Source organism: Ixodes scapularis, unplaced genomic scaffold (assembly GCF_016920785.2).
Source record: "Ixodes scapularis isolate PalLabHiFi unplaced genomic scaffold, ASM1692078v2 PGA_scaffold0__279_contigs__length_252992795, whole genome shotgun sequence".
Classification (NCBI taxonomy): domain Eukaryota; kingdom Metazoa; phylum Arthropoda; class Arachnida; order Ixodida; family Ixodidae; genus Ixodes; species Ixodes scapularis.
The window spans coordinates 247,417,794-247,431,248 of record NW_024609835.1 but is presented as its reverse complement, the minus strand read 5'-3'; the positions used below and the strand labels follow the sequence as shown (position 1 = coordinate 247,431,248).

At 44.7% G+C, this 13,455-nt stretch overlaps 1 protein-coding gene across 1 annotated transcript in view; it reads left to right on the top strand.

Annotated features, from left to right (window-relative positions):
* LOC8025626 (sortilin-related receptor) overlaps positions 1 to 13,455 on the top strand; it is a 286,962-nt gene that overhangs the window by 12,228 nt on the left and 261,279 nt on the right. The window contains exon 2 of the mRNA XM_029971324.3: positions 9,144 to 9,374. Coding sequence (XP_029827184.2) covers positions 9,144 to 9,374 — 231 coding nt within the window. The remainder of the gene's footprint in view (positions 1 to 9,143; positions 9,375 to 13,455) is intronic.

Below are 13,455 nucleotides of genomic sequence, written 5' to 3'. Positions count from 1 at the left end.
TCGGCGGCGAGACAAGCAGAAGCACCGCCGACGATGTGGATGAAGGAGACGACGGCATGTTGTTCGTCGGCGAGACGAGCAGAAGTCTCCGAGCGCGCCAACGTGTCTGTTTTAACCGGCGCGGGGCCCGTAGTGGCATGGGGTTGCGGTGGTTAGTTTTATCGACGTGCTGGCGGCACGGACACGCAGCGTCATCTGGCGGCGGTCGCTGAAACTGATGTGCTCAGCAGCCAATGAGAGCCTCGTCGTTGCGCCTAGCCAATAGGACCTTTGGGATCAGGAAAACTAGGTGCCGTTTTCGCGCTTCAAACTGATTACGTCGGCTCGCTCTATGGGATCAGTTAATGCTTTCGCATTAAAAAAAATCCAGGTATTTGCCCAGTTTGCCGTACAACTATCCCTATAGTCTGGACTTCTCTATTAAAGGGCAACGATGGTTTATTCCAAGAAATTTGAGCTAATGGTTGATAATCATCATGATCATCAACACTACCATCATCGTCATCATTACCACCATTACAATAATCATCATCATCATCATTGGCTCAGGACAGCCACGGCGCCACAGAAAAGCCACAGTCCATACCATGAAGGACTGCAGTGCCGCATCTAGTGATGATGATTGTGATATGATATGTAGAAGTGCATTAAGCCTAGCAGTGGTCTTTGCGACGGTAATCTTCTCAGAGCCACCATGGGCTGCTGACTTCTAGCAGGCCGGTCTCGAGCGCCTGGCGAGGGCTTACAGATGAGCTGGGGAACAAAAATTAGGCTCTTGACTGCAAGCCAGGCATGCAGGGAGCCCTCGCCTGGCGCTTGAGACCGGCTTGCTAAGAGTCAGCAGCCCATGGCAGTCCCGAGAAGACCAGTGCTAGGCGTAACACACTTCTACATATCATATCATAATGTGATCCGTGTGCTTGCATGAGAGCATGCAGGTGCCTGTGTGTTTCCGAATTAGATGGTCAATGATAAGCGCGCTGCTAGCACCGCCTGTAGGCTTTGCTTGAGAACGTGCAAAACAAGCAAACAAATCTCCCTAGGAGCCCTGAGCATGACTTGGGAAGGGTGGGCCGTGCTGACACGGTGATAATGACTGCGCTGTTGGCCTGGCCACGCCTCGCTCATTAAGGTTAGCAGATTTTGGTAATTTCGCGCACTTCCAACTTTGTTTGCCAGTTTGATCAACTTTTAGGCAGAATTAGTTAAAATATTTGGCGTGTGGTCTATAGGTGATACTATAGAGAATTTCCCTTTAAGGAGGCAGAATTGTGCGGAAACAAATTTGTCCCCTGAAACGTCTGTATAGAGAGATGTTGATAATAACGGGACACAACCTTGTCTTGTCAGAGACGAGGGCAACCAGTCTCTCGCTGGGGAACCCGAGGAAAACTCGGCTTTCCCAATTTGCCTGGATGTGCGGGGCACCTTGACAGGTGGGAAGTGCTTTGTGCACCCTGGAAGCCCCTCCGAAACAATAGGAGTTTGCCGGTCCCCTCCGGTTATGCATCGACACGCCTGAGCGGTGTTGGCGGGCCTTGGCTGTCCCGACAGCATTGCTGGGATGCCTGACGAGAAGTGAGGTCGTTGTCTATGAGCTTCTTTCTTTCGCAAGTTAAATCTGGCTTTCTTGTATTTGGACTCACATTTCTAGCACCTTACTTGAATGCAACTAAATAGTAAGGCTGTTTTCATTCATAATGCGGGAAGAGAAACCGGTGTTGCTAACTGCTGTGATGAGCAAAGTTGGCCGTTTTCAGCTTTACGTTTGCTTTTTTGACTCCAAAGACCCATGTCTCCCTTAAGTTTCTGTAGTGTGGCATCTTTTTGTTGCACTCAGTGAATCTTTGAAGACTGGGATTGCTCCAATGGATTGGAGGTGGCAAACGTCACACCTGTTCTTAAATCTGGATCTAAAACCAGTGTTGAAAATGATCGCCCTATTTGATTAACATCTATCTCATGCAAATTGTTTGAACATATTATTTATAGTGACTTTCTTTAATTCGAGGCATTTCTTTACCTTCTCACAGCTTGGTTTTCGTAGCGTGTATAATTCTTGCAATATGCAGTTGGTAGAATTTTATCATTAGATAACAGAAAATATGTTGACTGTGTGTTGTTCGATTTTCGCAAATGCTTTCAACATGGTTCCACATCAGCTATTATTGCACAAATCGGCCACGCTAAACATAGTTTGCAAATTTCTGTACTGGATACAAAATTATTTAGAAGGTCGTGAACAGCGTATTGTTCAAAATGGTAGTACATCCACACCAACTCTGTTTACTTTGGGAGTGCCACAAGGAAGTGTCTTAAGACCTTTACTTTTTCTTGTATAAATAAATGATGTGACCGAAAATATAGTCTCGTATTAATTAACCCATTCGCTACCGCTGCAGGGCTGTCCATATTACATGTTTTTCCCCTAAAATGGGGCCACACTAGGCGTGACTGTTTTGCTTGTATAATAGCTTTTACAGTAAACCTCAGTCCAGAAAACAAGAAAACATGCTTATTTACATGCTTAAGTGGTTCGTTCAAGCCTACAAATCACAAGGCCCTCACAGATTCTTCCTCGTATGAAAGATCTTGAAGCACTCCATCCTCAGTTGCTTAGGCATCGCATAACCAGTGCGCTCTTGTCGTTATTTGGACTCGGAACTGCTGTTGGAATCGCTCCCATCGTCGGCAAAAGGCTCCGAAAACTCACTATCCTCACCAGAAGTCCTGTCATCATCTCTGTCGAAGAGGATATCTATAATTTCATCGGGAGAAAGGCCACATCGTACACTGGACGTTGCCATCTTCTCCAGGCAGGCAGCGATTGAGCGGGAAAGACGAAACACAAAAGAACAAGCTGAAACAAACACAACGAACAGAACGACCCTCACCATCTGTAGGAAATGTATCCAACTACACTACGTCAAGTCTACATAGCGCACCATCAATGAATGGCTCTGTAGAACAGAAATTCATGCAGCCTGGCGAATCGCCGGCTTTGGCAATATGGCCCCTCACGGCATGCCTAGCGATTCGCCAGCTTTGGTAGTGAATGGGTTTAACTATTTGCCGATACTGCTAAGGCGATAAACTCGTCAGACGACTTCGATATATTACAACCCGATGCATTTTACCTACTTAGTGTAGCCAGTGGAAAATGTGCTTAAATCTAAATAAATGTAACCATATACGTTTCTTGAGAAGTCGACCACACGTAGCTACCTAATCAACAGCACCATCTTAAGCACTTTCTCCTAAGCCCTGTAATCATTTCAACGCCTCTTAAGTTTTAAACACAAACCCTCAATTACATGCTCGGAACCATATACTTAGAAAAAACTTAACAACTGTGAAGAAAAGAAAAAAAAAAAAAAAAATGCACACACATCCAGCGTTTTACTTGTCGAGGTTGCTGCATAGAAGAAATAGAATATTGTCAGCATGAGAGGATTCGGACTGGTTTGCCTCTTTTAAATTAAGATCCGCTAATGAGAAGTCTCTTTCCGCTGGTGTATTTGAGGCTGGGGAATGGCATGTACGAACTGCGCTGCATGGCGGAGGTACGGAAACTCATGCTGGCGCAAGTTGCTGCATCATTCACCTATTCACTTTGCAGTTGTACACGTTTCTGGGCTGGCAAAAATGAAGATCTGGACCCGCGGATATCCACATCCGATCCACATCCGCAACCCCTGGCTTGCGCATTCAATCCGCAATCTGCCAAATCTGATTCATTTTTATCATCATTTGCATAATGTGCTTGTTTCAATTTAAGCTTGAAGTTAGGAATACACCAAGATATTTATACTCGTGGATAATATTTACCATTATTGGTGTATCTGCTGCGGGATGGAACAAGTAATCTCGTAAGTGAAACATAACAATTTAAGGTTAATATTCATTTCCCACATTATGCACCAATTAGCGATTTCATTAATAACCAGCTGAGGAATGCTGACGTCGTCACACATTCATACTTTTTTATAAACGACGTCTGCAGAAAGAGAGACACTAGATGTCGCAACATGGATGATGTCGTAATGTCAACAACAGTGGCCCAAGGATTGAAATCTTGCGGCGGTACATTTAGATGCACAACCATTGAGCACAATGTTTTTAGAAGGACATATATCCAATACCTTACTATCAGTTCTATAACCATGAAGTTTTGCTATTAACAAACGGTAGGGGAAATCATCCAACACTTTACTAAATGCGAGGAAAATACAGTCAGAAGTTGATATATGAATTGGGTTAGCCGAGTCAGACACGATTAACCTTGATGAAAACCATGTTTAGATGAATGTTCCAAGGGCCTTTACATAGTCAATGATGCTTGCATATAAAATATAATTTGTGGCTATGTTTCTGGGACCAGCTTTGTGTGTCAGGGCTACCCTACCAAGCTTACGTTGTGATAGAGAATTTTTTAAACAGGTAGAAATGCAGACACACCCTACTGGAGCAATAAATTGGAATACAAGGAGGAATCTTGTTGGGACCAGTTGCCTTGCTTACAACCACTTCATTTAAAGGGGCGATGCAGCAATTTTAGTATTTTGCGCTAATACCGCTTAGAGCGGATCCCTGACGTTAATGACATGTGAAATACCCGTTTGTTTTTTACCACGCGCAATCGAAGTCACAGAAAAAAAATAAAGGAAAACGAGCAGAGGTCATCCCCTCAACTCGCAGTCAGGACAAGCGGCCACGTGATCTGGAGCCGAGTATATGCCGCCAATGTTGATCATAGCCACGCGCTGGGGTTGGCAAGGCACAGGACACGCGCTGCGTTCCAGACATTGTTATGGTTCGGCTGTTGTCGTCATTGCAGTGATTGGACACAGGACACTACCCGAATGCTTCTCGAGCTGTTGATTATCACGAGCCCAAATCGAGTGGCCACACAATGCTCGGGTCCAATCTATAAGCCGCATTCAAATATCGTTACTGGGCGGTACTGCTACCGCCGAGCTACGTCATCAGGTTTTGCGAAGGAGAGATTGAATGAAAATGCTCGGTTTTGTCCTCGAAATTACAGCACAACAAAGGAGTTCTCTTGGTCAGTGGCGTTGCGTGCGAATATCCTTGAGTCCCACTAGTGCCAGTAAGCTCGTGTAAAGTGAAAAACATTCCAATTGAATATCGTTGCACCGCCCCTTTAAAGGTTTCCTGATCCCCTCTACTTTGAAGGCGATGGACGGCATCTCATTGGTCGCTGCTGGAGCTCCGAATATAATGTCCCATTGCGCAAACTGATAAAACGCAGAATAAAAGGAAGTATTCGGTAGTTTGACTTTATTTTTATAAGTTGAAAGAATACAAAACTCTTTTAGGTTGTGTTTCACTATCTCTTCAAAAGTTTCAAAATATAGCTGAAGCCGTTCAGTTCATTGCTAGATTTTTTGTACTTATTCGCACCGTCTGCCTACGAGACCTTCGCCGTGATTCGCGACGGTGCCTTTTTGCTTTTCTGTCGCGGTCTCAATAGTACATCCTACATTCTATGCAGTAGGGATCCCAGAGCACTATCCTTTTTCTGTTCCCTCGCTCATTCAAGGAATTGACTCGTGCTACAAGTATGAATCTGTCTTTCCAAATGAGGTATGATACCAAGCTTTACTGGATGCCAAGCCATGTGGGGATTTCAGGTAACGGAAAGGTAGATAAGCAGTTTCTACTAAGGTTGCTCTGAAAACACCCAGTGGGCCTCCTTAAAGGCCGACAACCAGACTTGAGATTCTGCAAGGCAGAATACCCTCCTCAGCATGGGGGAGGAGGAAACGGGCAACGGTGGGCAGTGTAGAAGGGGGGAGAGGAGGAAGCGTGGGAATAGTGGAAAGCGCCAACTGGTCGTCGGCCTTTAAGAAGATTTCCAACCAGTTTTAAAATGGGAAGGGGACGTGGAAATAGATTGCAAGCTAAGTGTTATCCAACCTTGTTTGGAGGTGTGGGAGAGTTCTCGCTTGACAATTGGATATTCCTACCCGTCGATACCTGCTCCTTGGTGAAGACACTCCACTTTGTGAGCATTGTGGTCTACTGTACTGCACATTCTGTGACACTGAAAGTATTTTCATCTATAACTTTCTGGATATCTTCTATTTCATCCAGCCTTTATTGGGAGATGAACATTTAGTCCCTTTTGGTCATGTTTTAGATTTTCTTGAGAAAGAAAACCGGCTATCTACACCAGTTATAGATCTTCTGCACTGTAATTTCTTTCTTTTACAATAGACCTTTTTAAAATTTCCATACACAGCATGGCCAATGTTGCACTTTGTGCCATTAAACGCCTAATCATCATCGATGCAATAGAGAATTTGAATTTGGGCTGCTGCCAGATACAATACAATACAATAAAATCAACTTTATTTTTCCAGAAGTACTGGAGCGGTCTCCAGACAAAAAGTGCTGCTAAGAGCAGCTTGACTGGGCCTGGGTTCCCCTTATACATGGCAGCAGCTCGGACAACAAACATATAGAACACTTTACCAGGATGATAAGAAAAATAAATCAAGGTCACATAACATTGAAGTAGCAGAAGAACAAAATTAGTTATGAATAGTTGAAACAGTAGGCATGTAAGATGTTATGGTTTCTTGACTCGCCGAGCCTGTCGTTCCAAAATGGTCTCTTAGCGCACGAGAGGGGGAACCTTGCCTAGGAGAGGTGGTGATAAGGTGCAGTGAAAAGAGGTGATCACAGATGCGACGAAGCTCAGCCTTCACAGTGGTTAGCTTCTCGGTCTGGAGCAGACAAGTAACCATTGGCTTCTCGGCCGTGGGTTCCGTGTTCGTTAGAACGCGTCTGGAAGTTGTTAGTTGACACAAGCAACGGCCCTTCGGGTTATTTCCTCTCCCCTTTCTCGGAGGCTTCGTTCGTAAGAGAAAAAGTAAGACAGCCATTGCTAGGCGTAGTGGACGACGTTGGCTTTGGAACATTAGACGCCAGACGCTTGCTCCATGCAAGGAGCAGACGGCAGTCTTACTGACTCTGATTTGGAGGAGATAGCGCAGAGACAATGGCAACTACGCTTTGCATCTACCTCTTCCACTTGGAGCTTGGCCACCGTGGGCACCGTTGGTTTTGAGCGTGGCACGGCTGCCATTCTTTTTGTGTTTGGGTTTTGTTTGCTTTATGCTGAGAGGCCCAGTTGTGAAGCGATCTCGGTCGGCTGAGCGGTGTCTCCGGGCAGTTCCAAATGGTACCAACAACATGGAGGTAGGTAACGACAGTCAAGAAAGCTGCCGCGTTACTGCCTAGGTCAGCTGGGCAGCACCATATCTACGAGTGGCCCATCTTTTGGTGGGTAGCAGCAATTAGTGGCTAAATTCTTTGGGGCTCTTCAGGCATGGCTCGCAGTGCTGCGATTGCAATGGGGTCACCTTGCTACATGCTGCTACAAATCACCAAAATTTGACAAATTTCTGCCAATGATTTGGCTCATTCTGGTTCTTGACCGCCTTCTTATAATTCGGGTCTCTGAACATTGCCAGACTGTTACATTGACAGATGGTGCTTATTTTGGACTGTTTGGATCACATACTGTACGATTGGACCTTTGGCTCAAATACGACAGTCGTCGCACCACTTGATTGTGGTATTTAGAAGGCTCAAGGTACACCTAAGCACTTCTTATGAGTTGTGAATGCGAAAGTATGCACGCCACTCTTCCGCTTCCTTTTTTCGTTGACGGTCGAGCGTGCATGCTGACCTTGGGCGTGGAGCGGTGGAGCTACTATCTCGCGGACATGCAGCGCCATGGGGTGGCGGTCGTTGAAACTGACGTGCAGCGGCCAATGGGAGCCTCGTCGACGCGTGCCAGCCAATAGGAGTGAAGCCGAAATCCATCAGCTTTACGCCACTCGTTTGGGATCAGGGAAACTAGGTGCCGTTGTGTAGGCTTTTCGCGTGGTTCCATAGCTGGTAGCTGGCTTCACTTGGAGAAAGGATTTCAGGTTTGGCGCGGTTTCAAAGCTGATGACGTCAGCTCGCTCCATGGGGCAGTTAAAACAACATGGGTGGAGCCTGAGGGAATACGTTAGTGTGACCCTTGGGAAACTCTTTGCATGTCCCCGTTTTGGAAACGCTGACGGTTGGCTTGCCGCTCTTTGCGCTGCCTTTCGAACAGCCGAGTGAGGCGCTGCTTCCTCTGTCTCATTGGCCCGCCTTGCACGCTTAGCAGAAACATTCGCTGCCTGACGCTTTTTTCACTGCTCACCGGTTTCGGCAGCCCGTCTCCTTCGTTCACAGCCCGTCTTCTTTTGCCGCATGCTTGAACGAGCGCTAGTACTTGGTTCACACTCCATTTTGTAGCACAAACCAAGGCGTACGCACACCTGCAAGTTCAAACTTGTCCCAGCTTCTGCGCGCGCATTGACTTGCGCCCCGTGACGTCGCCTCGCTCTCGCCTTTGTCCTTCACTCCTCTCTTCCTCTCTACGCAGCACGCTTCCCTTTACACTGTTTGGCTTGCAGACGGATGCCATCAGCTTTTCCCTGCCGTGTGGGTGCTAATGCTGAAGCATGAATAGAAATTTGAACCGTGGTGCGTGTTGTGATTATGCAACACTGCAGCAAAGTTGTCAAAAGAAAGCCACGGTTGTTACGCACGACTGCAGTGAGCTGCAGACGTCATTGGCCGGGTCGTGATTGTTTCTTGAGGTTTGAGATTTAAGAAACAGGATTTGAGTATACCAAGAGGCTTGACATATATCATTTTAGGTTTATTTTTTATCCGAAATCCCTAATTTTTTCACCTCTCTGTAGGGGTTTGACTCTTCCAAGTCACGATCAATCAATAATTAGTTTAAAATAAAATTAGACTAGCTTTGGCTACGGACAAATGGAAGCTTGCTTGTATACTAAACGAAATCTAACGGATTTTGTTTAAGTAAACAGGCTTATGCTTGCATACAGATTTTCCATAGCCTAGAAGCCTTCCACATGGAAATGTCAGTGGTGTGCTGTAATGATGAAAGCTGAAATGAAATAAAAATCCCACTATTATTGGGACTTTGTGAAATTCCTCTAGCTGCTGCTAGAGGATACCAGCATACCTATTGGGAAGATAGGCTGCAGGAAGAGTAGAGCAGTGGGAAGTTGTAGATTGAAGCAAGATGTGTTTTCCCGGTGCAGTTCTCGCTCAACTCGAGCCGGGAGCAGCTGACGGTGCACTGGGCGGGCCGCAAGAGCCCCGTGGTGGTGTGCCTGGCCCGGGACCGGGCCCAGCCCTCGGGCTCGGAGGTGTACGTGTCCGGGGACTACGGCTCCTCCTTTGAGGAGAAGCAGGCGGCACTCATGCGGCTCACTTCGGGCCAGCCCTCCACCATCCACACCTTCTACATCTCACCTGTGCTCAACAGCCACGTGAGTCGGTCTCTGCATCCAGGGGGCCCTTCTTTACGGCTCTTTTCTACCCCTTTCTTACATTTTGGGCTCCAACCGAGTCTTTAGAAATATCTCCGAGCCGATGCACCTTGTGGCTTTAACTTTTGCCGCACCATATTAAAGCGCCAGGGCTGGTCTTGGAGCAAGTTTTTGTTACCAGAAATGTGGTAAATTTGATTTCACTCGTTGCATACATCAAATTAACTTTGCAAGGCATTGCATAAAGGGGGTACAACTTTTCCTATAATAAAATTGGGAAAACAGACAGAGTGAAAACAAGAAGAAAACAAATAATTATACGGGCATTCTAACAGCCTAACAACCCCCTAGGTAAAAACGTTCAGGTCGTTTGTTGCCACCGAGCGTGACTGTTCCAACCCGACTTGCGTAGTGGGAAGGGTGAGTATTTGTAGGCGTTCTGAAGGAAATAGGTCCACCGTTACGAGGATGATTGGGGCAAGAGGAAATATCATCGTGGGAAATGGTTAGCTGACCATGGCTTTGAAAGGCACGAAAGGGCCATGAAAGAGAGCCGATAAATTTTTCTGCGATTGTCGAGAGTTTGCAGAGATATGGAATGTTTCAGAGAAGAAATGCCGGGAATAATGGCGGGTAATAAAGCAGGGCAGCGGAGAAAAGCTCACCGGAAAAAAGCTCACCGGAAAAAAGCTCACCGGAAAATAGCTCACCCGAGAAAAGCTCACTGCAAAACCAGCAGGTGCAGAGAAAAGCTCACCGGCCTTTGAGCAAATGCAAAAAAAAGCTCACAGATTCTTTTAAATTTTTTTTTAACGCATTATGTGTCACACGTGGCAATTTAACACAATTAGAATTCGTCACTTTGTTAAAAATAATTGTCCTCTTTTTGGTAATATTCTTGTAGTTCATTGGGGATATTTACTACCGTAATTCCTGAGAAATTAGTAATCACCCATTCTGTATCTTATAACGCCGCAAGCATAAAATCAGAACATCGGACACCTGTAAGAAGGAACAATTTATTGACAGCTTGACAGTGCACCGTCGGTATCTCTGTCAGATAAAGAAGTTTTTTTTTTTTGCGAGCTAATATGAATAGTGGTGTTTGAACCGTTTCAGCTCCGAGGTTGCGTGGTGCCTGATAGATATCTAGGTGTTCGTTGATGTAATCAGTGTCGGTTACGCTGGTTTCTTTCTGTTATTTTCACTATTCAAACTTTAGTTGCGAGAACAGCTTCATCCTGTCTTGTTTGTTGTCTTCACTCCGTCTTCGTCGTTTGAGCGGTTTTCATCACGTTTACCAACTGGCCCAATTCGCTTCCTTACAGAAGACTAGTTCTTATATAGATCATGAGTAACAACGGTAACAGTGTGCAGCTCTGAAGGTCATGGGTGGCTCGCCGTAGAAGGCTGCGCTATCACACAGCAACATGTGGAAGCACCAGCACGAACGGCTAGAAAACGTGCATGTCCGTAGAAGAAAGAAACCTCAATATCCTACTCACCGTTCTATGCTGTTTTCAAAGGTTAACAAAAGATTCAAAGAAAATTTCAGGCACGGCGTTACGCGTGCACTTTCGGATTTCCGGCATTTAAAGTTTTGCTTTTTAGGTTTTAGGCAGACATTATTAAGTTTTCAAACTTTTTCCTGTTTTTCAAGTTCATGAAGTTCGTAGATAGGCTTTCGATGCCTAGAGAGTAAACCACAGAAAACACTCGCCCACAATTATTAATTTGGGAGCAATATACCCAATAAGCTTAACTGATATAACAAAAATTGACATTTTCTTTTTACAAAGTTGACGAATTTTAATGATAATAAATTGGATATATGTTGCCCATGATCCAACAGCCTTCATATAAAAAGAAGAAAAAAGTCTGAGTTTTTCTCCGCGTACGCTCAATGGCTAGTGATTTTTGCTCCACATCTGCCGGTTTCGTGGCGAGCTTTTTCCCGGTGACCCTTTCTCCGGTGAGCTTTTCTCCGGGATTCAATAATGCACGATTCTGGACAGCTTCAAGTAGGTTCATGATGTGTATTTGATTCCATATGATGCATGCATATTCCAGGTTAGTATAGGCTACACACTGGACATATAAGTGCAAGATAAAGATGCTTGGTTAAATGTTTTGTTCCCTTTAGAGCAAATGTGGCAGAAAAAAAATAAAAAAAAAATTTATCTTGGGATTTACGGCATTTTATTATCCTTAAATCTTCATTATTTTATGTATAAAAAGTTATGATGGCAAAATTAGTCATATATGCATTTGAAGACCTCGTGGCAACACAAGAACGGTCTGAATTTGAGCCATTTTTTCGTGTGTGGTTGTTCAAGTTGTGACTCCTAATGTGCATGTTACTAGAAACTAGTAGTTACACAGTAACATGTTACTAGTAAGTATAGTCCTTTGCAACCTAAGAACGAAGGGCGAGGGTAAGACGGGCCGGGGAGGAGGAAGCAGACGGAACGCTGGAGAAGAGAGGGGGAAACCTCCTTCTCTCTTTAGCGTTCCGTCTGCTTCCTCCTCCCCGGCCCGTCTTACCCTTGCCCTTTGTTCTTAGGTTGCAACGGACTATAGTTACTGCGAAGGACTGCATGAAACTGCTTGGAATCAATTGGGAACAAATTCTACAGTTGAAGGAGTGAACCTCTGCCAGCCGCTGATGTCACTTTTTCATTGTCGCTGGCAGAGATTTTCAGTTTGAAAAACACGGTGAGGACCGAAATTGCAAATTCAATAACTTAGTGAAAAAAAAAATTATTTAGACCTAATATTTGAAATACTATTTCAGCAATGTTTCTCGTTGTGTTTAACAAACTTTCGGGGACCACGAAGAAAATGCCGGAGTAAGAGGTGCTGAAATAAAAATTTAGATGTATCTCACACGTTGAGAAATAAGTCAAAGATGATACGTTTGTATTTTGAACAGAGGGCTATTTGGTCTTTCCCATTGGGCCAGTTCTGGCAAGCCCTCGAAGAGCAATCATTGGAAAGGGCAATGCTTTTCGGGGGACTGGGTGCCTTGGGCACAGGGCCAGTTTCTCAGCTCTGCCACATGGTGGCATAGATGCATTAGAAGCCAGCCATTGAGGATGTCCGAGGACTGGCAGGGAAGCGACTCACCTTCCTTCCCCCTGCCGCAGGGGAGAAGGGAGATCCAGTGGGGCCTGTTGCCATACATGGCAGCGCTGCTTTTAGGGGACAACACTCAGGGCTTGATTACCCAGGGCTCAAAGGGTTCAAATGATCCCTCAAAGAGGAACGCAAGGCACAAAACGCAAGCATATCACTTGACAACCGTCTAATGAAAGCTCAGATACAGTGCTTCTCAGCTTAAATACCTCAAAAGAAGTCGAAATTTGTTCTTACAAAGTCGTTTATTTATTTTGACACGCTTCCGTCACCTTCAAAGTCCCAATGCTCAAATTCTCAAAATAGCATTCAAGACGATGTGCGCCGGGGAAACGTTTTTTGATTATCATTTATGATATCGAAATGATATTTTTACACTTTATGGTGCTTCATCTTCTCTCGATAAATATGGTGTCAGATTGGATATAGCTTGTTTTTTAAGGTTCTCGGTGCAATGTACATGCAGAAAAAACCATGTTGTTGTGCACACCTAAAAGCCTAGTAAAATAAACTAATTTGCTTCTTTTAAACCACCGAGTGCAATGAACAACTAAAATAATTTGTGCGACGCTTCTTTCATTTTAACATAATAAAAAAATAATAGTGAAAATGCCATTTCATGGGGCTAACATGCGTTTTTAAAATTTTTATAAATATGGTTGCATTCTACAATATTCTAAGGTATATCCGTGCAAAATTTGGTTATGATAGGACAATATTAAGAACAGATGTTCTTGTGTACAAACTGTGATGCCCCAAAGTTGCAAAAAAAGAAGAAAAAAAAAGCGTAGGAATGTTACCGTAGATGTGTAGCTATACTCTTTTGCAGTGCGGAAAAAATTATTTTGGTAATAAATTTCTGTGAGAAATTCAGGCTACAGAAGACTGCAATGGAGAAAATACATCTGGCCTACTTGTCAATGTAAATGCGACGGCGGGCGACGTC